Below are 17189 nucleotides of genomic sequence, written 5' to 3'. Positions count from 1 at the left end.
TGCGTCATGTAGGGAATATATAAGCTGTGCGAGCGGATATCAGGGGACACCCCAGATTTACAGCTTATGAGGGAACAGACACCAGAAGTGACCCCTAAAGTGACCCCCAGAGTGACTCCCCCAATCATAGGAGCTACGGGGACATAGTAGGGAATTTGGTGTCTGCAATGTCCTCCGCACCGCTTATACATTCCCTCTTCGCCATCCGCTGTGCAGTCACGTCCGGGATACTAATACTCACTACACCCCCTGATAAATTCTTTGAGGGGTGCAGTTTTCAAAATGGGGTCACTCCTGGTACCCCATGGAATCCACTTTTCTGGTACCTTACAGGCTCTACAAACATGACATGGCGTCCAGATACCAAACATCTGAATCTGTACTCCAAATGCCGCATAGCGCTCCTTCCCTTCTGCACCCTGCTGTACGTCCAAACTGCAGTTTATGACACATGTATGACACATGTATGACACTGGTGTACCCCCGGATAACGGACATAATGTCATATGTGGGTATAAACTGATACTAGGGCACAGCCGGACACAGAAGGGAAGAAGGGTCATTTGGTTTTTGGAGCACAGACGGTTTGGTTTTTGGATGCCATGACACTTTTGTAGAGCTGAAACGCCAGTAATTTGGAATCCCCTGATAAATTACCTTATTTTGGAAACTACACCCCTGAAGGATTTATCCAGGGGTACAGACAGCATTTTTAACCCCCAAGTGTTGCTATAACTTTATATATATAACTATAACTGTAGTGGATTGTGAGAGGTGAAAATGACCATTTTTCCAGGAATACGTCCTTTCAGTGCGTAATATGTTGTGCCCACCTTGTATCAGAGATGAACGCTCTAAAAGCTGTTGTGCCTGGGATACCCGTTTAACAGTTTTTGGAGTGTCTCTGCTGACATAAGTCGGGCACAACATGTTGCACACTGAAATGGCAAATCTGTAAAATTTTCATTTTTAACTTCTCTATCAGTTGCGATTTCATTTCTGGAAACTAAATAAATGCAACACTCAAGGGTTAAAAATTCTCGCTACACCACTTGATAAATCCCATCAGTGGGGTAGTGTCCAAAATAGGGTGACATGTCTGCGGATTCCACTTTATTGGCAATTCAGGGGCTTTGCAAAAGTGGCAAAAAAAACCAAACTGTGCTCCAAAAACCAAAATAGCGCTCCTTCCCTTCTGTCCCCGGTTGTGCCCAAACAGCCATTTCTACCCACATATGGCATTAAGTACGTTATCCGGGGTACACCAGTGTCATACATGTGGGCATACACTGCTATTTGGGTACCCAGCAGGGTGCAGATGTGAAGGAGCAATATGTGCTTTTGGAGTGCAGATTTAGATTCTTCGTTTTTGGACACCATGTCACATTTGCAGAGACCCTAAAATTGCCCCTACAAAATGGGGTCACTTCTTGGTGAATTCCAGTTTACTGGAACCTCCAGGGCTCTGCAAAAACATCATGGCACCCAGAGGGTCCCTCTAAATCTGTACCCCAAAAGCTAAAACGCACAGTGGTCCTTCCCTTCTGAGCCCTGCTGTGTGCCCAAGCAGCAGTTTACACCCACATATATAATTTTTTGACCCCCGGGATGGCCCACTTAATAGTTTTAGGAGTGCAGGTCTCTGACAACACAAAGTGGGTGCAACGTATTGGGCACCGAAATGGCATATTTTTAAAAATTTCAATTTTCATTTTGTACATTAATTTTTGGGAAGCATTTTAGGCTCAAAATGATAATACCCCTTGATACATTCCTTGACAGGTGTAGTTTCTAAAATGGGGTCACTTTTGAGGGGTTTCCATTGTATTGATACTTTAGGGGCTCTGCAAATGCGACATGGCACCTGAAAACTATTCCAGCAACATCTGCCCTCCAAAATCCAAATAGCGCTCTTTCCATTCTGAGCCCCAGCATGTACCCATACAGCAGATTTTGGCCACATATGGGGTATTGCCGTGTTCAGAAGAAATTGTGTAACAAACTGTGGGGGGCTTTTAATTCTTAAACTATTTGCAAAATTAAAACTATGGCGCTAAATGGACGATTTATTGGGAAAAAAAGTAATTTTTCATTTTCACGTCCCAATGTTAATAAAATCTGTGAAACACCTGTGAGGCCAAAATACTCACTCTACCCCTAGACAGATTCTATGAGGGGTGTAGTTTCCAAAATGGGGTCACTTATAGGGGGTTTCCACTGTATTGGAACTTTAGGGGCTCTGCAAATGCGACATGGGACCTGAAAAATATTCCAGCAAAATCTGCCCTCCAAAAGCCAAATAGCCCTCTTTCCATTCTGAGCCCCGCCATGTTCCCATACAGCAGATTATGACCACATATGGGGCATTTCTGTGTTCAGCAGAATTTGTGTAACGAACTTTAGGGAGCTTTTTCTCCTTTATCCTCTTGTGAAAATTAAAAATTTGGGGCTAAATTGACAGTTTGTTGGAAAAAAAGTAATTTTTCATTTTCATGGCCCAATGTTAATAAAATCTGTGAAACAGCTGTAGGGTCAAAATGCTCACTCTACCCTTTAATATGTTCTGTGGGGGGTGTAGTTTCCCAAATGGGGTCACTTTTAGGGGGTTTCCACTGTATTGGTTCTCTAGGGGCTCTGCTAATGCGACATGGCACCTAAAATTATTCCAGCAAAATCTGCCATCCAAAAGCCAAATAGCGCTCCTTCCATTCTGAGCCCCGCCATGTTCCCATACAGCAGAATATGGCCACATATGGGGTATTGCCGTGTTCAGGAGAAATTGTTTAACAAACTGTGGGGGGCTTTTACTCCTTTGACCCCTTGTGAAAATGAAAACTTTGGAGATAAAGTGACATTTTAGTAATTTTTCATTTACACATCCCAATGTTAGTAAAATCTGTGAAACAACTGTAGGGTCTAAATGCTGACTATATCCCTTGATGAATTCTGTGAGGGGTGTGGATTCTAAAATGGGGTCACTTTTGGGGGGTTTCCATTGTTTTGGTACTCTAGGGTCTCTGCAAATAAGGCATGGCGCTGAAAATTATTCCAGCAAAATCTGCTGTTCAAACACCCAGTGTCGCTCCTTCCCTTCCATGCACTGCCGTGTGCCCAAAAATCAGTTTACACCCACATGTGGGGTATTTCTGTGCACGGGAGAAATTGCACAATAAACCGTCAGATGCATTTTCTCCTTCAACCCTTTGTGAATGTGTTAATTTTGGGTCTAAATGAATGTATTAGTGAAAAAAAATGAAATGTCTAAATTTCACTGCCATATTATTTTTATTCTTATGAAATGCTTAAAGGGTTAACAAACATCCCAAATGCTGTTTTGAATAATTTGAGGGGTGCAGTTTTGAAAATGGGGTAATTTATGGGGGTTTCTATTATACAGGCCTTTATAATTACTTTCAGAACTGAAGTGGTTCCTAAAAAATTGGTTTGGAGAATTTTCTTGTAAATCTGGAAAATTGCTGTTACACTTGTAAGCCTTGTGACGTCCAAAATAAATTAAAAGACAATCAAAAGATGATGCCAATATAAAGCAGAGATATGGGAGATAATATTTATTCATGTATTTGGATGGTATGACTATCTGCCTGAAAAGCAGAGAATTTCACATTTTGAAAATTGCAATTTTTTTCAAATTTCCATCAAATTTCCTAGTTTTTTTATAAATAAATGCAAAAATATTGATTAGTGTTTACCACTAACATGAAGTATAATGTGTTACGAGAAAACCATCTCAAATTCATTTGTGTAAGTTAAACCGTCTCAAAGTTATTGCCATTTAAAGTGACACATGTCAGTTTTGAAAAAAGAGGCCTGGTCTTTAACATACTTTTGGGCCTGGTCCTTAACCGGTTAAAGGGGTTTTCCCAACTCGCCTGCTCACCAACTTGCAGGCTGTGTGCTCTGTTCACTTCCTGGTTTTCTCGGTAAATTAGTAGGTGGGGTTTCACTTGCTCTGCTAGCTCTCTTCATAGAAGTACATGTTTGCAGTCAGTAATGAGGGATGGTTGTAAATAAATTAGCACAGTATCACTGGAAGATGCACAATATGAAGCTGATGTAGCAGAGCTGGATTTGATAAGTGATGAGACTCCCAAACTTACTTGCTACAGGACCAAGAGTCAGCTTGCAATAAACTGAAATGTCCCTAAAGCCCTTTACAAGAGAATTGCATAAAATAAAACATTGATTTTCATTAAAATGGAGCTATAATCCAGAATAAGAAAGGCATTTTTGGAAAGTGTAGGAACTACCCTACAAGATACTGCCATCACCTTGATAATGATTTTCCCGCTGACAGACTCCCTTTAACACTTCTCTTGCTTAGCAATCTCTATAGCTGTGATGGCAAAACTATGGCACGGGCGCCAGAGGTGGCACTCAGAACCCTCTCATTGGGCACCCATCCATGGAACAGATTTTACTGTTTGGGGGCCACTGTGGAGCAAATTGTACTGTGTGGGGACCACTGTGCAGCAGATTATACTGTGTGGGTGACACTGTGGCGCTGATTGTACTGTGTGGGGGCCACTGTGGACCAGATTATACTGTGTGGGGGTCACTGTGAAGAAGATTGGACTGTGTCACAGTCGAGCAGAAAGTTCTATAAAGTCCCATTCATATGACCATATTTTGCAGGTCTGTAATTGTGTAAAATTGTGGATCTGCACATTATTAAGGTTAAACTACCGTGTTGGCACTTTGTGATAAATTTGTGGGTTTTGGGTTGCAGTTTGGGCACTCAGTCTCTAAAAGGTTCGCCATCACTGCTCTCAGAGAATCTGAGAATATCAGACGTTAAGTAAATAAATGGTACTCTTTGTTTAATAAATTTATAATAAATATAATTGTAAATTGTAATGTACTGTAAATGTAAATTTCCAGCATAATTCTATTGTCAATTTTTCATGATTTCTTATTGTCGTCATTCACTAAGACCCTATACTGTTTACATCCTGCTAAAAATCAGTCCTGGTCACGTGAAGGGCACACAGGTACAAAGATACAGCTAGACTTCTGGAATTGTATTCTGGAGTCACTCCTGTTTTGACTTACACACACTGATGTACAAAAAATACAGAATAAAATAATCTCACGAGAAAATGGCTTCACAGTTTGCCTTTACAGTGTGTCTTCTGAAATGGCTATATTAAATGACAGCAAGCAGAGATTGTGAAAACCATTGATGTAAAACGTGTATTTAATGGTTATTGGAATATGTGAATAGTGGCAGTTCAACCCAGGCTGTCAGATTCCATCACTCTCTCAAGTTACAGCCTTTTCGGTGCTCACAATTCATTCCTCTAGTTAAAATGGAGCAATCCAATTTGTATTGCACTTGAGTAATTATTTCATTTACTCTGGATTTATTTGTTTGTCTCTAAAGAACAATCTAAATTCCCAAAAAGAGAAGTCTTTTTACAAGTAGTTATTATTACTAATAGAATTAGCTATCTACTGATAATTACACTCATCATGAAAAGACAAACATTCAGCCAAGCGTACAATAACTAATCAACTGCCTTCAGCTACAGTTCACACTCATTGACCTCCACAAGCACTAAGGTCTAATATACAAAGAAGAGCTCTGCATATTGGATTTTGCTGCACAACTTCAAGACCTGTTATCCAGTAATTACCAGATACATTATTAGGTTTCCATATCAATTTCTTGACAGCAGAACAAAAATCTTATTGCAAGTAAAACAAGGTGACATTGTATATTGCAATGTCACAAGGAGCTCTACATTAGTAATAGTAGTGGTAGTAGAAGCAATAGTAATATTAAGTTATTGTACTAGATTAACAATTGTAGGTATCAAGTTTACAGTATTTGGTACATGTTTATTTCTATTACTTCTGTTTTAAAGTAAACTACCACTTATAGAATAGGAGGATACCTGCCCCACTAAGACGTCTATTATCAGATTAAAAACAATTTTATTTATTTTCATTTAAAACTGTAGTTTGCTTAACTTAAATGAAGTTATGAAATTTAAGTTAGGCAAACAAAAGTTTTAAATGGAAATAAATAAAATTGTTTTAAATCTTATAATAGACGCCCTAGTGGGGCAGGTATCCTCCTGTTCTATAAGTTAATACTGGTTACAAGGCACGTTAAACAGGATCATTGGAAATACTATTTATTAAAGTAAACTTCCACTTATAAAACCAGCACATAAAATAGTATCGGTGAATATAAAAAAAACAATTTATTTTATTAAATAAATATGTTTCCTTCTCCACCTATTAGCCTGCTTTCCTCATCCTTGTCTTCAATCTGTTTATTTGTATAGAGTCTGTCTGTATTCATCTCAGAGACAGAAGCCTATGGAGAGGGCAGGGGGAGGAGGAGGCTGGTAATTAGCTTATCGCCCTATTCTGTGCAGTTTAGGACCTTATTTTGGTGTTATAAGCACGCCCTGACCCTGAGAGTAGCAGAGTTTAGCAGCTGCTGCTATTTATTTATCTTTCCAAGCAGCCTCACCCCCCCCCCTTACCCCTCCATTGATTTCTATGTAAAAAGTAGGCCAATCTAATAAGTGGAGAAAGAAACCTGTTTCCTTAAGAATATATAATATTCAAAGTTTTTTCTATTTACATGCTTTATTCATTTCCGAAAAGTTATTTTATAATTGAAGATATGCTTTACAATGTGACACTTTACATCTCGCCTTCTTACTACAGTAATAATGAATCAATCTGATAACTGTCATCAGGAAAACCATTCCCACTTTCCCTCCATCTTGGAGTGAGAGGTGTAAAACTATAAACTGTCAAATATCAAATGTCACAAGGCCATATTTTGCTTCATAAATCCCCGCAATGTATCAAATACCTGAAGTTCTTCTAATGCCTTTTGTAGCTCTTCTGGTGTCTTGTACTCAAAATCTCTCTCTAAATACTCGTCCTCAGCTTGTGAAATCCACTCTTGCATCTCAGACAGATCTTTCCGAAGGTTTAAGGTTTTCTCCAATCCGCCTTTTAGTGCTGCTTTTTTCGTATAGGCCTAAATTGAGATATAAACTTACAGCTAGACAGTGTCAAGGACAATCGAAATGTTTAGATTACTCATGATGGGTTCAGTCCAAGTATGGAAGCAGGCTCCGTGTAGGTTATGTTGTAAGATAGGACAAACAAAAGATGACATTGTATTCACACAGCACAGGAAAAATGCAGTATATATAAATAAGAGCATCTCTGATATACACATAGTGGCTGCATGTTTTTTGTCAGAGCGGATACGCATTAACCCTTGACTTTTGAAACCAGTGCAATGGACAATTTCATTGACAAACAAAACATTTCTCTCCAGCACTTTGTTACACCTTTTAAGGATTATAATGGAGATGACCTGTAAATTAACAGAATTTCTTATATTGAAGGCAAAAATATATTTGTTTGTTTGACAATTATTTACTTTGCATATGAATATATCTAAATTTTTACCATTGATGCTCTGGCATAAGACAGTATTTATATGTTATTTAATACATAGCATAAATAATATTGTTTTAGTCTAATAAAGGATTGACAGGTGGGAAATAAAATGTAAATGCTGGTTTACTCCTGACCAAGTCAGGGTGCTGAGGGTTAGTTGATGGTATTAAGTCTTGATCAGTGCACATTTGCATCAGCATTTTACATAAATTTATGCTAAATTACTAAACATGAATCAAACATAGATGGCAACCAGTTGTGACAACCTGTTTAACCCCTTCCCGCCGATGGCATTTTTTGATTTTCGTTTTTCGTTTTTGACTCCCCTCCTTCTAAACCCCATAACTTTTTTATTTCTCCGCTCCCAGAGTCATATGAGGTCTTAATTTTTGCGGGACAATTTTTTCTTCATGATGCCACCATTAATTATTCTATATAATGTACTGGGAAGCAGGAAAAAATTCAGAATGGGGTGGATTTGAAGAAAAAATGCATTTCTGTGACTTTCTTACGGGCTTTGGTTTTACGGCGTTCACTGTGCAGCCAAAATGACATGTCCCCTGTATTCTGTGTTTCAGTACGGTTCCAGGGATACCAAATTTATATGGTTTTATTTACATTTTGACCCCTAAAAAAAATTCCAAAACGGTGTTAAATTTTTTTTTTTCTAAAAGTCGCCATATTCCGACGGCCGTAACTTTTTTATACATAGGTGTACGGGGATGTATAGGGCGTCTTTTTTTGCGGGGCCGGGTGTACTTTTCAGTTCTACCATTTTCGGGAAATGTTATTGCTTTGATCACTTTTTATTCAAATTTTTATCAGAATTAAAACAGTGAAAAAACGGCGGTTTGGCACTTTTGACTATTTTTCCTGCTACGGCGTTTACCGAACAGGAAAAATATTTGTATAGATTTGTAGAGCGGGCGATTTCGGACGTGGGGATACCTAACATGTATGTGTTTCACAGTTTTTAACTACTTTTATATCTGTTCTAGGGAAAGGGGGGTGATTTGAACTTTTAATACTTTTTATATTTTTATATATTTTTTTTTACTTTTTTTTTTATTTTTTTTTTGCATTTATTAGACCCCCTAGGGGTGTTGAACCCCAGGGGGTCTGATCACTAATGCAATGCATTACAATGCTAATGCATTGCAATGCATTGCAAAAAAGCATCATCTCTTTTGCAGGCTGCATACACCAGCCTGCAAAAGAGAGAATTTGCAGACCGGCTGGGAGCCTTTAACAAGGCTCCCGGCTGTCATGGCAACGGGGGGTCGGCCCTGGAGCATGCTCCAGGAGCCGGCGATCCCTGCCAAAATGGCGGCGCCCATGCGCCGCCGGGAAAATGGCGCCTCCGGCGCCTTTGACAGCAGCGCCGGAGGGGTTAATGCCTCCGATCGGTCCCCAGACCGATCGGAGGCATTAGAGCCGGTTGTCTACTGCTTAAAGCAGTAGACACCCGGCGGCGGCTCCCGGGCGGTCGCCATAGTTACAGACCCGACACGCGCCGTACTATTACGGCGCATGTCGGGAAGGGGTTAAGGTATTTAGATATTACATACACGACTGAATTACAATGTGTCGTATAATACTGTCCACTTTTACTTTCAACCATGTTTTTTCACATACATACCTGTTTACATATTAGATCCCATTGTTCATTCAGATTATCTAACTCTCTTTTGAGTTTGGGTAGATAGGTTGGTTCAGCTTTACTGATCAATTTCTGTCCAACATCATTCACACTGCTCACACTGGGCTGAATTGTTTGGATATCGTTTACCAATGCCTTATAAACAAAAGGAAACTTCATTAAAACAACCAAAAACATATATACTGTTCCCATATTAATAGAAGAGATTAAACAGTTTTATAATGGAATACATTGTAGTAATACATATTATTTCCCTACTACAATGTTTCATGTACTTACATTACACTGCTCTAGCTGTTTTTCAAGTGCTTCAGAATCTCCAAGTGCTGGCCACTCTTCATTGAGGAATATGTTTACTTCTGCCATCCACTTATACAAGGTTTTGAGATCATTCTGCAAATCAAAAATACATAATTGATGCGGTCCTTAAAATGTATACTGTAAACTGTAGACGTTGGGCTTTATTCACACAAGTAATTCTTGTCAGCACTCAGTTCCTACATTCCTGGAGGCAGCTATACATACACCAGAGAGTATGTGCAATGATTGCTTATATGATACATCTGTATTTCTATAACGCTATAGGTTAGTCCACATATAAAACTTGGTTCATACATACTGTCACCATCCCTCAATGAAAGTGTAGACTATGAATTGTGCATGAGGATGTACTCCGACAGTTATTATGGGTATGCATTTTCTACTTAATTGTTCCTGATTTTGCTGTTTGCGTTGGGAACGTTATGGCATTTCTGGTTATATACATTGATACGTGCTAAGGGAATCTACATCTACCTGGTATCCTAAGGATATCAATTTTTTAGCTATTTTTGTAGCTTCCATATTTTCCACATGGTGACACTAGTCCTATTTTTTTTAATGAAAATGAATAAAGTGTAGTGATTCTCATTTTATTTTATTTTGAATGGTATACTCACTTATTTGTAGGTACTAGAGATGAGCGAACAGTGTAATGTTCGAAGTTTGATTTGAGTAGCCGCTCAATACTCGACTGCTCGATCGAACATCGAACCCCATTATAGTCTATGGGGAATAAATACTCGTTTAGGGGAAAACCACTATTCGACTCAGGAGGGTCACCAAGTCCACTATGACACCCCAGGAAATGATGCCAACACCCTGGAATACAACTGGGAAAGCAGGGGAAGCATGTCTGGGGGCATCTGACAAGCCCAAGTCACTGTATTACGTCGGGATCCCTGTCAGCTTGCTATATGCGAGAACTGACTTTTTCCCATAGGAATGCATTGACCAGCGTTGATTGGCCGAATGCCATACAGAGTACAGCATTCGGCCAATCAACACTGGTTCTGTCGGAGGTTCATCTGTGAGGAGGCAGAGTCTAAAATCTTACCAGAATGGAGACTGCTGTGGACCGATCTTAGACTCCGCCTCCTCCAGCAGAACCAATGTTGATTGACCGAATGCTGTACTCAGCTACACCGGAGATGCAGTCGAGCTGAGCGCACGGCCAGCACTGCTACACTGGACATGTGAACCCTGCTGCACACTCAGCTCTGCTGCATCAGAGATGTATCAGGCTGAGTGTGTGCTGAACCCTGCTGCACACTCAGCTGTGCTGCATCTCAGCAGAGCTGAGTGTGCAGCAGGGTTCAGCGCACACTCAGCTCTGCTTCATCTTCGGTGTAGCAGTGCTGAGCGCACGGCCAGCACTGCTACATCTCGGCATAGGAATGCATTGACCAGTGTTGATTGGCCGAATGCCATACAGATACAGCATTCGGCCAATAAACGCTGGTTCTGCCGGAGGAGGCGGAGTCTAAGATAGGTCCACAGCAGTTTCCATTCTGGTTCGATTTTAGACTCCGCCTCCTCACAGATGAGCCTCCGGCAGAACCAGCGTTGATTGGCCGAATACTGTACTCTGTATGGCATTCAGCCAATCAACGCTGGTCAATGCTTTCCTATGGGAAAAAGTCAGCTTGCGCATATCACAAGCTGACAAGGATCCCAACCAGATAGAGCCCCAAAGAGCTGTGTGAGTGACATTCCCACCTAAATAAAGGTAATCCCTAGCTAACCCTGCCAGTACATCTATCTCTGTCTCACAGTCACATAGTTCACAGTCTCATATGAACCAGATACTAAATCCACTGTTCGTATAAATTGGAGGTCACTTGAATTAACCAGCCAATTACTTTTTCCGATTTTTTTCAATGCCTCGGTTGTCCTAGTTCCTGTCCCACCTCCTCTGCGCAGTTATTGGTGCAAAAAAAGCACCAGGGAAGGTGGGAGGGGAACCAAATTTTTTTGAGTTTGCCACCTGGTGTTCCACTCAAATCAAACATCTCGAACAGCCTGATATCCGATCGAACATGTACTCGATCGAACGCTGTTCGCTCATCTCTAGTAGGTACACATTTATTGGAACAAGTGTGTCCTTTGAATTTCTTCATTTTTATTTACAACTTGAAGCTTTGTTCACATTGGCATTATGAGTTTATCTTTTAGGACAAAAGATTACTATGGTTTCAGTGAATCCTAACTGATCTTGGTCCCATTTTTCTTTTTATCATTCAGAGGAGAGCACTAAAATACTTTATGCCTACTGAAAATTAAAAGAAATCTGATGATACAGAAAGTAATTGACTGTTAGGATTGTGCAGCAGGTGTGGTCATAACATCAAAGTAGCAGCCTGTTCCACTGTGCAGTCCAGCATTGCAAGGGTTAACCTTCCTTGCAGCAGCCGGGCGTGGTCGACTGTTTGATTGACTGGGGTGTCGGCCAATGTATGTTCGGCGTGGGCAGCTGGGCTGTTTGCTTGTGACTGCCCTATTTAAGGGTCTGGTCTGGACGCCCAGCGCTCTAAGATCTATCCTGATACCTAAATGATATGTGTGGTGTGTGCATGGGTTCCAGCCTCAACAAAATATTAGTTGGCCTTAGCTAGCAAAACTTCTGAGATAGCAATGCCATTGTTAGTGGGCAGCATGCTGCCTTGTGTGTTGTATGTTGAATACCTCAGTTGGCCTTAGCTAGTGTTTTCCTTAGTCAGTATTCACACTGACAGTTGGTTTGGCAGTAAGCTGCCTTGTGGGTTGGGTAGAACTGAAGCGCACAGAGTTTAGTTGGTCTCTGTCTAGTCCAGGAGTTCTGGCTAGACAGTTTAGTTATTGTAGCATCTGCTCTGATCTGCACAGGTTTGCTCTGTGAGTTAAACAAGAGCACATCCAGTTACTTTAGTTTTCTGGCAGCGACACTAACTGCCAGATCGTATTCACACTTGGGTGTTTAGCAGTTTAGAGTCCAGTGGGCTCCACAGGATATTAGTTTATTTTATTTTTCTTTAAATATATGCTGCTGACCGTAACATTGGCCCTTTAATGACACTAATAATAATAATAATAATAATAATACATTTTATTTATATAGCGCCAACATATTTCGCAGCACTGTACAATTTGTAGGGTTCAAATACAGACAGATACATAACAAAGAACGTCATTTCACACAATGGGACTGAGGGCCCTGCTCGCAAGAGCTTACAATCTATGAGGTAGAGGGGGTGACACAAGAGGTAGCAGGGGCGGCATTGCTTATGCAGAGGTCAGACAATTTTGCAATAGAGGTTACTGCCATTACACAAACAAAACTTTATGAGCCATCACTAGTGGTGTCCTGTAACATGTGGATGGAGCTTGGACAAATAAAGTTAGCCTGAAAAGACATCATATCATGTGGGGTAATGTGGGAGTGGGGACAGAGGAAGGTTAAATTATGGGGATTCTAATTATAGTACGGAAGGGTTTACGTTAGACATTGTGATAGGCCTGTCTGAAAAGATGTGTCTTTAGTTTGTGTTTGAAACTGTAGAAATTGGGAGTTAATCTGATTGTCCGGGGTAGAGCATTCCAGAGATGTGGTGCAGCTCGGAAGAAGTCTTGGAGCGTGGGAGGTTCTGATAATAGAGGATGTAAGTGTTAGGTCATTGAGGAACGGAGAACACGGGTTGGGCGGTAGACAGAGATGAGGGAGGAAATGTATTGAGGTTCGGCATTATGGAGAGCCTTGTGGATGAGAGTGATAACTTTATATTTTATTCTATAATGAATAGGCAGCCAATGTAGTGACTGGCATAGACCAGAGGCATTGCTGTAGCGTGTAGCCTGATAGAGGAGCCTGGCCGCTGCATTCAGAATAGATTGTAGAGGGGAGAGTTTTGTGAGGGGAAGACTTATAGATAGAGGATAAGTGTCACATGGCTGGAGGTTCGTCCATTGGGTCCTACAGCCATCAGTAAAACAGGGGATTGCTATGTTGCTTTTAGAGAAAAGTACCGGTAGTCCCATAGCAGTGAATGAAGTGGTGGTCACAAAAGCACACTGGCGCTTCATTCACATTGAGGATGCATGAGGGACTTTCAGTCCTCCAATCTCTTGATCATTGGGAACCTGGTGGTAGGACCACCAACAATGTGACAGTTATCCCGTATTTATAAGTAGCACTACATACGTATATACACAGGATTTTCTCAAGGTGGGGATTTGCAATCAATCGTGATAGCAAGGGTCCTATGTCTACCACTTGAATGGATAGTACATGGGTACTGCTGCTGCATTCAAAGTCAATGCAGATGATAGACATACTGTAGCAGAGTATATAGCACTTGAATATCTCTGTCATATAGACTTTGAATCAAGTAGGGCCACTCATGAAAGATCACAGCTGTATTCAGGAACCATGCTTTCATGATTGGTGAGGATCCCAATGACTGTATTCAAGGCAATCAGACAATTATTTCCTGTCTATTGTTGTATCTCAAACAGCGTTTTAAGAATGTGCATGGCTTAGAAGAAGTGTATGCACAAGGTACCATCTATTACCCATCTGGTATACATAGTTTATGACTTAGCATAATGTCATATTCTATTCAACAGATTAAATAAACCTTGAGTCAAGAGGCTTGATTAAGATCTGCTAGAACTTAGTTTTTTTGGGGTTCAATATGGATCAATTGTGTTCTTTAGAAACGAAAGTCCGACATCAGTGTGAACTAATCCTTCACTGTAGTGAATATGTTAAATGTATGTGTTAACAGTTTTTCCTTGTGCTCTGTTCCCTATACACTTCAAGTTTTTATTTTTTTTTTAATTACTGTCAAAAATAGTAGTAAAAACAGAATATGTGTTTGAAGATGAAATTTAGACATGAGCATTCCTTTCCTGATTTATTGTATGCTCAATGTTGAAACTTATAACATATAGCTTATAACTTATTTATAGATTGCTGTACAAACCACAGGCCATTTAACATTTGAATGAGAGAAGTTGACAAAAAAAAGCAGCGTTTTACAGTCCTGCAAAGTGAATCCCGTCTACACATTGCAGAAAAATATGCACAACGGGAACCCTGTGATTTCAAAAATTGTCACAGTTGGAAATTGCCACCAATGGAAATGCCAGTGCTTTTCTAATAGGTATAATTAAAACAGAAAGTCCTTAAAGGAAACCTCTGTGGACTTTCTGTCAAACACACTATGGGAAAAACATTTAGGCCGTGGTTTTTCCCACAATGCCTTTTGTTAGGAGTATTTAGGTTCTTTAATTTCTATTTTTCTTACCTGGGGAGTTTTTGGCTGCGCAGTGTCTGGGGTGGCATCCTGGCGCTGCGGGGTTGTCCTGTCGTGAGTATTGGTGCACACCTTCTGACTTGCACGTGCGCACTGATGGTAGGCAGCTTTATCTCCTGGTTGATTAGTCTGTCCTCCCATTGGCACCTGGGAGGAGTGGTCTCTACTCTGTATTTAAACCCATGCCTCCCATGGTTCTGTGCTGAGTGTCGCTTTTACAGAGCTAGGCCTTAGCAGGAGGAGTAGGTGGTGTTCTGGGATAGAGGAAGTTCCGTGGTTGATTTTTGGGAGGTTTGGGTGAACGAGTTGGTTTGTGTGTTTTCCCTTCTGTGTTCACCAATCCTCCCTCTGTGTATAATTGACTATGTGAGTGAATTGCCTTATCCTTTGATTTCTACTCAGTTTCCCTGTGTTTGTTTCCTAGTGTAAGGTTCCTTCCCATATTGGTTTGGGGGAATCCTTTCCCACATGTTTCCTGTGTGCTGCTTGTGTTGTTAGTCAGCGCACACCCTTGTCAGTCCCTGTCAGTAGCAGCTTCACTTGTTCGTTAGGGGTGACCCCCTTTAGTCTCCAGTCCCTAGAGGTCTTATAGGGCATTCCTTCTCCCACTTCCCTCTAGGCCTACGGAATCAGTGAGAGAGGAGCTGTCGGGGTCAGGCTTAGCCTGAGTACAGCTGACCCACACCCGTGAGGCAGGGACCGGGATAGCTAGTGGGAGTAGTGCAGGGCGAGATTCCCTACTGCTATCCCTTAGCCCCGTTGCAGCTACCTGGACTGACATAACACCTTTTTGCTGCGGCCTGCTATGTGGGGCCTTAGACAAAAGGTGGTGGAAAGATATAAGAAAAATGTCATTAATCCTTGTTTCATTTCACATAAGAAATTCTTACTTTACCACGTGTCTGGTTATGGGGCTTACAACATCTGTTGTCAGTCTTGAATCTATGTAATGTGGCTAGGAACCAGAAACATTTTCAGATTACTAAGTAGGAAAGGAAATCTGAAAATGATTACTGTCTATTGCCTATTGTTTTTTTTTCTCTCTCTTTTTTTTTTTTTTTTTTTTTTTTAAACTACTAATACTAGTAGAAAACAATCACAATCAATGTCCTCAATGGTCAAGTGCAGTCAGTTCTGTCTTTAATACAGCACTTGCCTTCCTGCACTAATGACATAACCAGCTACTACACTTGACCGCGGATGACAATGATTGAATGCAAACAAAATGTGGCGTTTTCATTGATGTCATCATTCAAATGCTGGAAGTAAGGACCAGCGGAATGCACAGAGTTGCCCGCAGGAATAGCAAACAAGAGGTGAGTAACACTTCCTTTTTATTTTTGAGTATTCCCTGGCATAACATTCCCTAGCAATAGTCAATTTGTTTTCCCAGAAAACAAATTTCTATTGAAAGACTTCTAACACATGTCTTTGATTCTACATATTCCATGGTATGCTTTTATCAAAAGGAAGATAAATAAAAGAATTCCACATCCAATATCGTCAAAGTGTTGGTGTTTTATTAAGTTACAAAGTGACAATGTTTCCTTGCAGAGTGACGTTTTAGCCTATACAATGGCCTTCATCTGACTCATTAGACTCAGAGGATAATCTTGTGTAAGTCTAACACCAGAGAAATAGAAATAGAATGGCAAACATTGGCCTTAAGTAAGCAAGGCGCTCCTGAAGATAACTGTCCATGTGGTCAGTTAACTGTCCACTCTTCTATGCACTGACCATGTGGACAATTATCTTCAGGAGCGCCCTGTTTACTTAAGGCTAGTGTTTGCCATTCTATTTCTCTGGTGTTATACTTAAACCCTGAACGGCTAAGATGGCAGGCATTTTATTGAAACAACTACCCTGTTTCTCTAAGTCCAATAATGCTCTCCTTCTTGAAATCTGTCAAGTGGGAAAAATATCTACCAGAGAGGAATGTCTAGCAGTTAATGATTTTAGAACCTACTGGATGCCACGTTCTGCACTAATCTGACATTTCTATCTGGGTCTATTATTTTTTTTGTTGATGAGTGAAATACTCCACATGTGGGTGTAAACTGATTTTTGGGCACACAGCAGCGCGTGGAAAGGAAGGAGCGACACTGGACGTTTGAAAAGCAGATTGTGGTGGTTTTCAGGCACCCTGTCTCATTTGCAGAGCCGATAGAGTACCAAAACAATGGAAATCATATAAAAGTGACCCCATTTTAGAAACTACACCCCTCACAGAATTCATCAAGGGGTACAGTGAGCATTTTGATCCTACCGCTGTTTTACTAACATTGGGATGTGTGAAATGAAAAATTACTAAAATGTCACTTTATCCCCAAAGTTTTCATTTACTGTCATGTACTGTTTCATTTGGCTAATGTTGACATATCATATATAAGAGGTTCTATTACTAAACCTTTTCGCTTAATAAACATTTTGGTGCAGAATATGTCAGTAAACAGAATTATTGT

The 17189-nt window shown here is 40.5% G+C and overlaps 1 protein-coding gene across 11 annotated transcripts in view; it reads right to left on the bottom strand.

The window, feature by feature from the left end:
• Nucleotides 1-17189, bottom strand: part of DMD (dystrophin) — a 1873751-nt gene that overhangs the window by 1031031 nt on the left and 825531 nt on the right. For all 11 annotated transcript variants that reach the window (XM_075265063.1, XM_075265067.1, XM_075265060.1 and 8 more), the window contains 3 exons: nucleotides 9395-9508; nucleotides 9095-9250; nucleotides 6854-7024 (listed from right to left, as the gene is read on the bottom strand). In XM_075265063.1, the coding sequence (XP_075121164.1) occupies nucleotides 6854-7024; nucleotides 9095-9250; nucleotides 9395-9508 (441 nt within the window). The remainder of the gene's footprint in view (nucleotides 1-6853; nucleotides 7025-9094; nucleotides 9251-9394; nucleotides 9509-17189) is intronic.

The sequence above is a fragment of the Leptodactylus fuscus genome, chromosome 2 (genome assembly GCF_031893055.1).
Source record: "Leptodactylus fuscus isolate aLepFus1 chromosome 2, aLepFus1.hap2, whole genome shotgun sequence".
NCBI classification, from domain to species: Eukaryota; Metazoa; Chordata; class Amphibia; order Anura; family Leptodactylidae; genus Leptodactylus; species Leptodactylus fuscus.
The sequence above is the reverse complement of the archived record's forward strand: the minus strand, read 5'-3'. Positions and strand labels throughout refer to the sequence as shown.